The sequence below is a fragment of the Patagioenas fasciata genome, chromosome 8 (genome assembly GCF_037038585.1).
Source record: "Patagioenas fasciata isolate bPatFas1 chromosome 8, bPatFas1.hap1, whole genome shotgun sequence".
Taxonomy (NCBI): Eukaryota; Metazoa; Chordata; class Aves; order Columbiformes; family Columbidae; genus Patagioenas; species Patagioenas fasciata.
This window is the reverse complement of record NC_092527.1, coordinates 28,146,018-28,158,987: the sequence shown is the minus strand read 5'-3', so window position 1 is coordinate 28,158,987 and position 12,970 is coordinate 28,146,018. Positions and strand designations below refer to the sequence as shown.

Here is a 12,970-nt window from a genome sequence, read left to right as displayed (position 1 = left end):
TGACTGGGGCTGCTCCAAGAGTAACAGGTCAACACCCGTGGTAAGACCAAGTATCATCACCCCAGCAGCTCCTGAGCACCAGCTGCCCCCTTCTCCCCTCCAGGAAAGAGAAGAGGCCAAGCCTCTGACTGAATAAATGTCATGTTCACATGGAAGACAACATAGACAATACCAAACATCTCCTAAAACAATACAGCCTCTGCCAGCGGAAGGATGCTCAGTACCTCCCTCACCAGCCTAGTACAAACCAGCGTCTTCAACAGTGACACACACAAACCCCACGGGCCAAACAAAGCCACTGTCATTTTCCTGCCCAGTAGCATCTGTAAACAAAAAGAAAACATCATTTGTTGACCCCGAACATATAAAAATACTATAACAAAATGAAATACAAATATATATTAGAATCTGTAAGTATTCTGTATAAAGAGATACTTTAGCGGTTAGCTTACAGCAAGAACAGAAACACAACACAATCAAGCCTTGGCCAGGCCACGGGTAAAAAGAGACACATCCCAGCTACTCTGTGCGGCAGAGGGGGCTCCCGTGGAGAGGACATTTGTGGCAGAAACACATTCCTGTGGTGGTGGTAATGTTCTGGGTGCCGGTGGAGAGCAGGGATGGCGATGGCACCCACGGAGCCAGGTGCACCCGGCAGAGATGCCCGGAGCCCAGCCACAGCTGGCAGTGCAGACCAGAAACCGATGCGCTGGAATGGTGAGATGGAGGGACCTGGGGTTGCTGTCCTGGGGTGAGTTGGTCCACCTGGGTGATGTGGTGACACATTCTCCAGCTGCGCGTAGTATCCCAGGTCGGGCCTCCACCATCCTTGGTGCCCACGGGCATCGAAGTGATGCTGTGGAGGTCAGGTGTGTGCGGTTCCCTGGCACGAGCTCTTCCTTCTGCCCCTGCTCCTGTGCAGCCACGGCAAGCTCTGAGGGGGCTGCCTGGGCACCCACACCAAGTCCAGGAGCTGATGGTACCTGCCCTGGCAGCAGTGTCAGCTCCAGGCTTGCAGGCTTGGGCATCCTCAGCATCTTCAAACAGGCCCTGGCACCCACAAGGCTGACGCCCTGGTGATGGTCACAGCAAACCCACACCCTGGCTGTCCCAGCAGCCTCCTGCCCCGGCTGGCTGGGCCAGTGGAACTTGGAGAACCCAGCTGCAGAGCCCCCCCAGGGTCAAGCCTGGAGGAAAGGGGTTCCCATGCAGCTCCCAGCTCTGAGCAGAGCCACCCGCCTGTCCTGCAGCATTTGAGGCCCCCTCCAAATAAATAGCACAGTGCTGGACCTCATGGAACAGGGCAGGTGTAGTGCTGGGACTACCCCCCCCTCCCCCCCCGATACATGTGCCCCAGTGCCTGCACCCTTGCTCAGCATGCCTGAGACCAGCCTGGTCCCGCTCCACCCAACATGACCCTGATGTCACTGTGGTGTCTGGAGCTGTGTCCAGTACAACTCAGAGCCCAGCCAGTGAGCACAGCTCAGAAGTGCCACCAGTGGGTCAGGCTGCAGCTGTGGAGCTGGTGACATTATTTAGGGCACTCTGGGCTCCAGCACCCCAGCCAGGGCACTGGGGAGCTGCTTGTTGCAGGGAGTCAGTCTTTGGGCTTGCTGGAACCACGGGACACCAGCTGCACCACGGAGGCCTCTGCCAGCCCCAGCTTGCCACAGTCTGTGAGGCTCTGCCACCTCAGGTCTTCAGGTCCCTCTGCTCCAGCCTCAGGGGTTGGAAAAGCCCCCAGCTCACCTGGATGGACACAAGGAATGGGACTGCTGGGGAGGGGACACACAGAGGAACACAGGCACTGCCCTCCGTGGCTGCAGGGCTGTGCCAGAGAAAGGCAGAGTGCTGCAGGGAGCAGGCAGGGAGCAGCTGGGCAGAGCGCCCACCTCATATCCACACATCTGTGCAGCTGCAGTTCTTAAAAATCCTCTATCTACACATTTGCTTTGTTTCTGTTTTTTTGTTTGTTTGTTTTTTTCCCCAAACCTCTAGATGCAACAGCTCTACCCTCCGCCAGGCTTCCCCGATGCAGATGCTGTTCGGGAACACCCGGACAGTAGCACCACAGCTGTAGGGTAAAGCAAAGTCCTTGGCTCTGGGGGTGCTCCTCACCAGCCCCCAAGCTCTCCAGGGCCAGTGACCGCTCACAGGCACTGGCTGCAGCCGCACTTGCTGGGCTTCTCCACCTCCTCCACAAAGGTTGAGCCGTTGCTGCACTCGAAGGCGTATTTCCTGCGCCGGAGCCGCAGCCCAGTGCAGCAGCCAGTTCCAGGGCTGCCGCAGGCCCCCCGGCATTCCACCCAGGCAACCGGCCGTGTCGTCTGGCAGATGGCATAGCCCCGCTGCACCTGGTGGTAGTCCCGCACCGGCTCCCCATGACACTCGGGCTCTGTGGGACAGCAATGCTCAGCCTCGTTGTCCCAGTGTGGGGCTGCTCCCCCTGAGCACCCACCTCGCCCGCACCCACCTTGGTCACAGAGGGCTCCGGTGTATCCGCTGTGGCACTCGCAGGTGGGTTGGCCCCCTGGGGCGAGACGGCAGTGGCCATGGACGCAGGGCCAGTGGTGACAGGGGTCAGGCGGCTCAGCAGGCTGGTTGCAGAGGGCACCCTGGTAGCCATCGTGGCACTGGCAGCTGTAGGAGAGGGCGTCGAGGGGCAGGCACAGCCCATGCACACACCTGTGGGCACCCAGCACTGTCAGGCACACACCAGCATGGCAACAACACACATGGCCCACCAGCACAGAGTATGGCGTGGCTCAGCACCAGCGTGGCGCCAGCACAGCATTGCACAGGGAAGGACATGGCACTGCCACAGTACGGCACTGCTATGGCAAACCTCTAGTCACTACCACTTAAAAGAATGAACCCTGTTGGCAGTTGCTAACCTAAAGATATGTAAATCCTCTCAGTTTTAGGTTAGTCTGCTCCTCTAATGAAGATAAGAGTGACTTGGAAAACAACGGATCAGAAACTACACAGACCACTGACCTTTGCAGCTTTAGAAATTCTGGAGCCCATACAATTATTTGAGTCTTGTTTTAACATATATGTCAAGACTGTTGGATAAAATGTCCTTGAGCTGAACATTGCTCATTATACGCTAAAATGACTATGTAACCAATATGCAAATATGTAAACAATTGGGTCTTTAGGACTGCCCTGAGTGTGTGAGTGTAGTGATAAGATTTCGTATATAATAGTTGTTACTTTTCTTTCTGGTGTGCTCGCTTTACTCCAGCATCCAGACTTGCACAACTCTGTAATAAGCAATATCTCGCCTCCATGTGCTAAATTTGGCTTACATGCATGCACACCAGGCAGAAAGAACCCTGGCTTGGGGACAACACAGCCATGGTGGCACAGCACAGCCACAGTGCTGGCGTGGCTCTGGCACAGCACCACGGGCACAGTGCAACCCCGACACGACTGTGCTAGTGGCACAGCATGACACCACCACAGCACAGCGCAACCACCACGGCACAGCACCGCCACGGCATGGCCGGACAGACAATGGGAGGGGCGGGCAGGGCAATTGCTGTGTGGCAGAAATATGGGGACACTCACTTGTGCCCCTGGCAGGGGCCCCCACGGGGCTGGTCACAGTGGGGCCCATCCCAGCCGGGCTCGCAATGGCAGACGGGGCCCTGGGCGCCGGCAGGCTGGCAAATGCCGTGCAGGCAGTAGAGCTTGCGGCAGGGCTCGCAGCCTGGCACCACCCCGGGCGTCATCCGCGTCTTGGTGAAGTCCTGCAGCTCGTTGTTGATGTAGAGGTTGCGGATGCAGCCATGGAAGCTGGTGCCATTGAGGAGCTGCCAGAGGCGGAAGGCAGCTGAGTTGACATCCACAGGCATCCCTGGGGAGAACAGGGCTGTCAGCATGCCTGGCTGCCACCCACCAGCCCCCCCACCTCTCTCCTACCTCCCACATAGAGAGGGGCCTCGCTGTTCAGCGTGTAGTGCTTGCCCGAGTTGTCCATGGTCATGGGGCTGCCACCATCGATGGAGAGGTTCACCATCTGGTCAAAGGTCACGAGCTCCACAGTGTGGAACTGCCCATCATTGATGGTCTCGGTGCTGGTGAGGAGGGCTGGTGAGGAGGGCTGAGGACCACCCCCAAGCCCATACGATGGGGGTGGCAGTCCCCAGTGAGCAGGGAAGGGGTGGCAGGTACCTGTATATGGCCGAGCTGGGGTGAGTGCTGGGGTCATAGCTGACTCTGACATGACCCTGGTACAGCTCCACAGCCATGTGGTCACTGTCGCCATTGTAAAGCAGGATGCCATTGCCTTCAGCTGTGGAGACCTGGTAGGGGGAGAAGAGGGAGCACAAATCCCTGGGGCTGCACCCCTGATGCCATCCCCAAATGGCCCCCCACCCCCCACCACTCACCTGCAGCGTGATGTTGGCCCGAGGCCAGTCCTGCAGGTCAGTGAACTGCAGGTACGTGTCACGGTCCACAAAGTTGACACTCAGCAGCTTCTCACACTTGGGGCCACCAAAGCCAGGTAGGCACTGGCAGAGGGCACGGGTGCCCCGCTCCACACATGGGGCCCCATTCTGGCACTCAGCTCGCTCACAGAGACCAGGCTGGCCGGTGGCACGGGGTGGCATCTCGCAGAGCTGGCCACTGCAGGGTCAAGGGTGTTGTGGGGCACAGGGGTGGGATGGCACCCTACCTGCTGCCCACTGCCCCATGGGGCTCTGATAGCACTCCGCTTTGGGATCCCCAGGGACACTCTCCAGCCAGTGGTGTCAGAAGGATGCCTGGATGCTGAGTCCTGTCCTGGGGTCTCTCCCCAGTGATGCTGGCTCCCTTCAGCCTTTACTCATGAGGACATACACCCCTAGCCCCACTCCCTCCTCTTGCACTGGATGGATGGATGGATGGATGGATGGATGGATGGATGGATGGATGGATGGATGGATGCATGCATGGATGTGGTAGCCAGGGCTGGTCCCTCCTGCTCAGTGACATGTAACCATCCCTATTATCCTCTCAGAGCATCCGCCATCTCCCTGGCAGTACCTGTAGCCCTCAGTGCAGAGGCAGGAGTAGCCGTTCACCTCATCCAGGCAGCGAGCGTTATTCTGGCACCGGTGGTCCTGGCAGTCGTCGAAGTCCTCGCTGCAGTTGCTCCCCACATAGCCAGGCGCACATTCACACCTGGGGCAGGTGAGAGGGTCACAGCCGCCTCTTCCCTTCCCACCTCTCCCTCCTGGTGTCACCCTCCCCATGACCCTTGCCAGCCCATAACCTGCAGCCCCCCCAGAGCTAATCTTCCCCACCACGCAGCTGGGAGAAAGCAGTGTGGGGAGGAGTTCTCACCTGGGGCCCTGGCTGGTGGAGATGCAGGTGGAGCCATGCTGGCATGGGCTGAGCTCAGCTGAGCAGAAATCCGGTGGCTGCTCACAGAAATCCCCTGCAGGGCAGACGAGGGGGTGCCAGGGTGTGCCCATCAGCTCTGGGACTGGAGGGACAGCCCTGGCCCCCATGGGGCACGGGAAGCCCCCGGGGCTCAGCTCAAGGCAGGGAGCTGTGGAGCCCAGGGCTCACACTGCCATGGGTGTAGGGCTCTGCCGGAGGCAGCTCTTGCCCCAGCCAGGTAGTGAGGGTACCCCAGGGGATGGGGACTCAGCCAGGTGTACCCAAACTTCAGGTGGCTGGCCCCAGAGGCTGTGGTGATGGGCACTGGGACAGCAGGCAGAGAAGCTATTAGCATTCATCAGTGGGAAGAGAGAAGCACTGGGTGCATCCCCCTGTCAGGCAGGTGTGTAGCCCCCTACCTGTGTAGCGGGCAGGGCACAGGCAGGTGTAGTTGGTGGCACCGGGCATGCAGGAGCCCCCGTTCTCACAGCTGTGTTCCCTGCAGGGGTCGCTGGTAGTGTGGCAGTTCGGGCCCTCGAAGCCCACCGGGCATAGGCACCTGCCGCAGGGCATGGGGCAGCGTCAGGGGGTGGGAAATAGAGCGTTTTGGGGTGATCCTCCCCAAAATGCCAACACAAGACCTTAGCAAGAAGCACACAGGCATGCCAAGAGGCTCTGGCAAGCAGGCTTTGGTGCCCCCCTGCCAAACACCCGGTGCAGAGGAGAGTGGCAGCGCGCAGCCCCACACAGAGCACACAGTGAGGATGCTGAGTTGCCACGACAACAGGCTGAGAGGCCACTCGGCCCAGGGGTCCAGGCAGCTGTGCAGCCCACATCCTCGCCCCCAGCCTCCTGTCTATTTTCAGCCAGTAATTGGACCCTGGTTCTCAGAAAGGGCTGAAGCATTCAGGGTATAAAGGGTTGCATGGGGGCACAGCAGCCCCGCAGGGAGCAGCAGCAGCCCCAGGACTGCATTCTGCCTTGTCCTGCACAGTCAGCCCTGCTGTGACAGCTGGACCCAGCCCAAATTGCCATTGCCCTCTGCCTCCCCACACCTCCTGTGGCACTGGGACCCTCTCTGTCCCCTGCCCTCAGCACAGGAGCCTGCAAGACTTGGAGGCATGGGGAAGCAGAGCCAGTGCTCCTACCTGCTGGTGTTTGCTGGTAGGAGCTGGAGACAGGGTTGCAGGGAGCAGGCAGCACGGGCTGGAGCTGCTGCATGTATGCAACATCCCAGCTATACACCCAAGGGAGCACATGGGTGGGGAAGGAAGCATCAGACTATATCTCCGTGGGATGCCAGGGCTCCGTGCCACTGCCCAAACACCCGTCTTTCATGGGTCCCCATCCAGTACTCACCTGAACCCAAGTCCTTCCCCCTCCTGGGGCTGGCAGGTTCCCCCATTGGCACAGGGGTTGGAGGAGCAGCCACTGAGTGCCACCTCGCAGTCCCTGCCCTGGGGATAGAGGGAGATGTGGGAGCGAGGAGGGTGCCACAGCACCGTGTCCTGCTCCCCCTGCCCTGTCCCACTCAGCAGGGCACTGAGGTGTGCAGGGAGGGGGGAATGGTCCTGCAGGTAGTGAGCCCTGGGGCATGGCAGAGCCCCCACACTGCCCCTTTCCCCTCTGCAGGGACAGGTCCTCCCACACTGGGAACCCCTGGAACCAGGGTACCTTGTAGCCACTGGGGCAGGCACAGCGGTAGGAGCCGAGGGAGTCGTTTTGGCAGGTGCCCTGGTTCTGACAGGGGCTGGAGAGGCATGGGTTGCACTTTGCCTGGATACTCAGGGCCGGTGGGCCTGCAGGACAGGAGGTGAGGAGATGATCACCAGTGTGCGGGGAGTGATGGGGAAGTGTCCATTTGTGGATACAAACACAGGGGGCAGAGCCTCAGCAGTGTTTGGGAGCAGAGCCTGCCCTGCTGAGGGGCTGTGTGCCAGGCAATGGGACAGGCACATGCTCCACTTGGTCATGAGGGACATGCCACCAGTCAGGTAAGGGGACAGAAGCGTCCCAGTCCCCATTTTCCACAAGGCAGCTCAACAGATGAAATGCTGGAGTCTTCCAGACTCACAGAGCATCTCTCTGCTGGCCACGGGGCAGGAGGCAACCTGTTTCCCCATGACACCTGCTGCCCTGCCTGAGGAGCACACGGATGGCCAGACAGATGGCACAGGCGCCTCTCACCTTGGCACTCAAACTTCTTGGCGGGGGTGGTGAGCAGCAGCTTGCCTTCCATGTCAGGGGGCCCAGCGCAGCGGGCAATGCCTGGCTCCTTGTACCCTGTCTTGACCCAGCTGGAGAGCCAGCGCAGGTTGCAGCTGCAGTACAGGGGGTTGGCCCCGATGGCTCTACAGGGGAAGAAAGAGCAAAACTACACCTGCTGCCCTGTCTGGGTTTGCAGACCTTGGTACGCAATAGGACTTGGTCACTTGGCTGGGCTGCCACATGAGGGGTGAACCCAGTGTTTCTGTATTTCCAGACCAAACAGAGAAAACAGAAACAATAGGACTGTTGTACAGGAGCTGTGGGGCCAGCCTGGGCTCTGCCACACAATCCTGCAGAGCAGCAACATGGGAACGGGCTGCTGAGAACAACCAGAAGGTCATGGCTGGAGCTCATGGGGACAGCATTGGGAGACAGCAAGTAATTGCTCTAAGAGAGGAGGAGGAGGGAGGGCTGCTCTGCTCCACGGCAGAGCGGGGCAGGGAGCAGCAGATGAGGTGGGAGGCTGAGGGGCTGGATCCCTCTTTGCATCCTCCAGCACTGCGAAGGTCAGCAGGGATGAAGGGCTGGCGTGACCGACGCCTGTGACGAAGGAAGGAGACAGCAGCCCAGAAGGCAGGCAGCAGGAACAGCAGATCCACTGGGGATGACAAAGCTGGTCCTACTGCACCAACAGCGCCGGCTGGTGACACAGCTCAGCCCTGCGGGAACTGGCAGCACTGGCTGGCAGCAGCAAAGGCAACACTGTGCTCCAGCAAGGGAAATTGGTGAAGAGACAGAGAAGACCAGACCAAATAGTGCTGCTCCCAAACACGTAGAGAAGCCAAGACTGGAAATCAAGATGCTGGAGGAACAGCCTGAGACCCCTAGGATGCCAGGAGCAGGACTGGCTACCAGCAGGCAGGTGGGAATGGCTTAGCAGGAACAGGGAATGGACTGAAAAGTCTGCTGAATTTCTGCCCTGGGTACGGGACTGTGCTCCTGGGGTCTAGGCTCCCTCAGAGAGGGGCTGAAACACCTCCACCATCAGGAGGATGCTTGATGACAGATTTGGGGGAGCTGCTGCAGGGAAGCACCCTGGCAGGAGGCTAACGACACACTGGCATTGGTCAGAACAGCTCCTGCCAATCCATGGCCATGCCAACACTGTGCATGGCTTGACCTTTGTGCTAGGGGACCCCAGGGACCTGGTGGGGTGTGGGAGATGCCACACCACCTCCAGCAAGGACCACAGGGCCATCCCAGCAGCACTGGGTGGCTCAGGTACACACCCAGACCTGAGAGCTGGACACAAGGAGGGCAGGCACAACACTACCCCACAAACACTGTTCCAAGTACCAGCCCAGAGAAGAGGAGAGGAGGTTGCTCAGGTCCCAGAGAAGCTGAGCTCAGTCATGTGGTTTTTAAAGGTTTCCTGAGCCTGCACAGCAGGAGATACTCACAGGTGGGACAGGGAGGTGACATCTGCGAATATGCCCTCAGGGAGGCTGGAGATGTCATTGCCATGGAGAGACCTGCAGAGAACAGAGGGTCCTGCAATCCCTGTAGCTCCAAGTTGGGCAGCAAGGGCTATGGCCAGCTGGGCTGCACCCACCCCATGGATGCAGGCGTGGGTGACAGAGCTGGAGCCCACCGCACTGTCACTGGTGCAAATGCACCATCAGCTCCAAGAGGCTGATGCATCTCCCCTTGCTCCTCCTGCAGCCTGTACCCTGTCTGCCTGCTTGCACCCCACTCCAAGCAGGCACACGGGACATGAGGATATAGGCAGCAGCAGAGAAGGGGATGAGCAGGGTTGGGAGTAGGGCTACAGGCAGGTACTTACAGCAGCCGGAGGGAGCGGAGGCCCTCGAAGGCCAGAGGAGGGATGCACTGCAGGGAGTTGTAGCTGAGGATCCTGCAGAAGGGAAGCAGGAGGAAACACAGCACCGGCAGCAATGCCACAGGCATCACTGCACATCCCCCCAACCAACCCCACCACCCCACATCACCTCCAGCTCCAACCACAGCTTCACCATAAGTGGGGAGGGGAGACCCTGATGTCCCCAGCACCCCTGGTCTTTGGGGACCCTTAGGAACAACACCCTGCAGCTCAGACACATGGCAGCCTGGTATGGCATGCCACAGGGACCACACTTACAGGGTGGTGAGCTGGCTCATGTTGGTGAAGGAGGAGTTGCTTAGGGAGCTGATCTTGTTGTTGCTCAGATCGCTGGAAAACAGAAACCCCAGGGATTGGAGCCAGCCAGGCCCTTTTCCCACCTCACTGCTTCTCTACCCGCTCAGCTGCAATGGGGCACTAACAGCAGCATGGCACCAAGGGACCAGCAGGGCTGTCACACAGGGTGATGGTAGCAATACCACTGTCACCCCTCGGTTCTATGCTCAGCACCAGCAGAGGCTGAGAGCACCCAGGGGCTAAGCATCACTGCCAGCCAGCTGTGTACTGGTGTGGAGGAGGGACAGAGAGGGATGTTGGGGGTCCTTGCACACCACCAGGCCCCTTTTTGGGATCATACACCACAGGGGCAGCCTCTGTTCTCACCCACAGGTCCCAGTAGCAGGACTGGCTGCCTGGGCTCCTGCTCCCTCCTACTTACACAAGCTGCAGGTACTTGAAGGTGGAGAGCTGCCCTGGGACCTGAGTAAACTGGTTTCCATCCAGGTAGCTGCAAGGGAGAATGAAAATACATCAAGGTGACTGAGAAGCAGGAGGTTCCTCCCTCCACTCTCCCATTTCTCCTGCACAGACACCCCTATGGACTTCAGTCTGTGAGGAGCATCTCCAGCATCACATCCTTCCTGGCACTCAGGGCCCATGGGGCTCTTGGGGGACCCCCAGGCTGCTGTGGGAGCTGGCATGCATTAGCAACACCCAGGGGCTCTGTGTGTGGGTCCCCGGGGACAGTCTCCCAGCAGCCTGCGTGTGTGAGCACAGCCAGCCATGTGCTGTATTTGCACATCCAGTGTGAACGTGGGCAGCTGTAACCATTCCCAAGGCATGTGTGAGAGAGAGCACAGGATGCAGAGGGGTGTGCGAGACAGCAGAGGGGTATGAGGGGGTGGTTCACATATGTAGGTGCATGGCCAGTGCTGACACCCCCTGCACAGAATGTGCTGCCATCTCCCATCCTAGACAGGTGCAGAGCCCCTTTTGCCGTGAAGGGCGTCACAGCGCCCACGCATCCAGACCTGGCACGGCTGCTGGGGTATCTCCCTGACACCCACAGTGACGGGTGGCTGAGCCCACGCAAACTACATCCCATGTGCTTAGAGCTGGGTCTGCCCAGAGCATCCCCACTGCTGTGGTGAGAAGTAATGGCAAGAGGGGCTGGGGAGATGGCAGTGGCAGGGTGGCCCTGTCACTGATGGCAGGCTGGTGGGGACTGCAGCTGCAGGGGGTGTCTGCACTGTGCCCTCCCAAGGGCCAAAGAGCAGGGACCCAGCTGCTGTGATGACACCCCTTGCACATCACTCTTGGCAGCCCAGAGTCAGAAGAAAGGCTCTTGCTGAGTCCCTTGCTGGGGTCAGGGCTGGAGAGGGTCCCATGGCTGGGTGGGGGTCCTGCTTCCATTACTGGGCTGGGGCTGGGATGCGTGTGTAGGACAGAGCATCTCTGCCCTGACACCTGCAACCCCACAGCCTAGAGCTGCGAAGTCGCTGGCAGTTGAGGGGAGATCCTGGGCACTCGCCCACCACTCACAGCTCTGTGACGTTCTTGGGGATCCCCTTTGGCAGGGCCTTGAGGTGTTTGTTGCTGCAGCGGACAACGGTGTCGAGGCAGGTGCACTCCTGCGGGCACTGGGGCCGGGGGATGCAGCTGGTCTCCTCCTGACCTGCACCGGGCACAGAGAGTCACAAAGTCACCGGGACCCAGCTCTCGGGCACCATCTGTGCCTGGGCTCAATGCCTTGTGCCCACCTGCCATGCACCCCATCTCCTTTTGCACCCAGAGCAGGGTGCTGGAGGCAGCCTGCTTGTGGGCAACAGCCACAGTCCAGCTGAGAGCAGCGCAAGAATGGCTCCTGCACCCAGAAACTGCTTGCCCCACCAGGATGGATGCAACCAGCCGGCTCAAGGCTGCTCTGATTTTCACCATTTTGAAGTAAAAATGCAGTCCCAGGGACAGCAGAGAGGACAGTGTGGAAGAAGGGGCTCAGACCCGCAAATCCTCCTGAAATATTCTCCTTCACTCATGTCTCAGACACGAGCCAGAGGGAGAAATGCCTGCACTGAGCAGACGGAGGAGCCAGCGTTGCTCCCCTCTCCCTGCCGCGGCGCTGGGCTCCTGCAGGAGAGGCGTCCCTGGGACGACCGTATGTTATCTCGCACCGTCAGGAAAGGCGCAGGATGCAACCCTTCAGTCTTTGACGTGGTGGAAGAGGGAAAGCAGAAGAAATGATGATTTGTTTGTAAATATTTTCCAGAGGGCTCAAAAGCTGTTCTAAATTTAAAATATTTTTAAAGAGGCTTTTCTCTCCAACATGCACACTCCCCGCCTGCTCCGTCTGCCCAGCTCTGGTGCGTGTGTGGAGCTGGGAAGAGAAGGAACAGGATGAATCCTGGTGGGTTTTGCCTTCTCATCGGCTCTTGACAGCACCCAGGGCACAGCATTTGCCAGCATGGACCTGCCCACGTACAAAGGCCACACGGTACAGTGGGTGCAAAATCCTCCACCAGCTTCAGAGCAGCTCGTGGGTATTTGAGTGCAGCCCTAGGGGCTGTGTACCAGGAAGAGAAACTTGTGCATCATTAGGGGAGGATGCCAATGGGCTCAGGGACCCCCTGAGCTACTGGCTTGCTGTGGGACACTGCCGAACACCCCAGGAGCAGGGATGGTGCCAGGACAGGGAGCGCAGTACCAGCCTGGGAGGAACAGCCTGGTCTCCCCTCACCCTCAGCATCGCAGGGCCCGTGAGTTACCTTCCTCACACCTGAAGTCGGGGAAAGCCACGTCCTGGAGTGGGATCTGCCGAAGGAAGTCAGGGTTTTGGCACCGTGGGTTTCCCGTCACAATCTTCCTCTTGCGCAGCCAGTCCCCCAGCCAGGCCAGCTGGCAGTTGCAGTTGAAGGGGTTGGCAAGCAGGTTCCTGCACATGGGAGGGAATTCAAGGGCATCATTTGAGCAGCCCCCAGGCAAAGGGACTCCCTGCAGCTCCTCAGTGCAATGGGGACAGCCAGGGAGCATCTTCCCTCAGGGCCCTGAGACATACAGCGTGGAGAGGGACTGCAGCGTGTCAAAGGCACCCGGTGTAATGGTGCTAATCTGGTTGTCGTACAGGGAGAGCAGGCGGACGTTGCGCAGCCCCGTGAAGCTATCGTTGTGGATGCAGCTGATGCGGTTGTTCCTCAGCATCCTGCAGAGGGAAGG

The 12,970-nt window shown here is 59.3% G+C and overlaps 1 protein-coding gene across 4 annotated transcripts in view; it reads right to left on the bottom strand.

Moving 5' to 3' along the window:
* Nucleotides 1–125: 125 nt before the first annotated feature.
* Nucleotides 126–12,970, bottom strand: part of SLIT1 (slit guidance ligand 1) — a 62,990-nt gene continuing 50,145 nt past the window's right edge. For 3 of the 4 annotated variants that reach the window (XM_065843235.2, XM_071812061.1, XM_065843237.2), the window contains 19 exons: nucleotides 12,813–12,956; nucleotides 12,523–12,689; nucleotides 11,303–11,435; nucleotides 10,200–10,268; nucleotides 9,740–9,811; nucleotides 9,425–9,496; nucleotides 9,042–9,113; nucleotides 7,561–7,724; nucleotides 7,048–7,172; nucleotides 6,733–6,830; nucleotides 5,793–5,932; nucleotides 5,335–5,428; nucleotides 5,035–5,172; nucleotides 4,398–4,635; nucleotides 4,180–4,310; nucleotides 3,928–4,082; nucleotides 3,574–3,862; nucleotides 2,474–2,685; nucleotides 1,607–2,395 (listed from right to left, as the gene is read on the bottom strand). In XM_065843235.2, the coding sequence (XP_065699307.1) occupies nucleotides 2,151–2,395; nucleotides 2,474–2,685; nucleotides 3,574–3,862; nucleotides 3,928–4,082; nucleotides 4,180–4,310; nucleotides 4,398–4,635; nucleotides 5,035–5,172; nucleotides 5,335–5,428; nucleotides 5,793–5,932; nucleotides 6,733–6,830; nucleotides 7,048–7,172; nucleotides 7,561–7,724; nucleotides 9,042–9,113; nucleotides 9,425–9,496; nucleotides 9,740–9,811; nucleotides 10,200–10,268; nucleotides 11,303–11,435; nucleotides 12,523–12,689; nucleotides 12,813–12,956 (2,758 nt within the window). In that variant the 3' untranslated portion in view covers nucleotides 1,607–2,150. Of the gene's footprint in view, nucleotides 2,396–2,473; nucleotides 2,686–3,573; nucleotides 3,863–3,927; nucleotides 4,083–4,179; nucleotides 4,311–4,397; nucleotides 4,636–5,034; nucleotides 5,173–5,334; nucleotides 5,429–5,792; nucleotides 5,933–6,732; nucleotides 6,831–7,047; nucleotides 7,173–7,560; nucleotides 7,725–9,041; nucleotides 9,114–9,424; nucleotides 9,497–9,739; nucleotides 9,812–10,199; nucleotides 10,269–11,302; nucleotides 11,436–12,522; nucleotides 12,690–12,812; nucleotides 12,957–12,970 lie in introns of all 4 variants that reach the window. The other variant, XM_071812060.1, reaches the window with a different exon arrangement.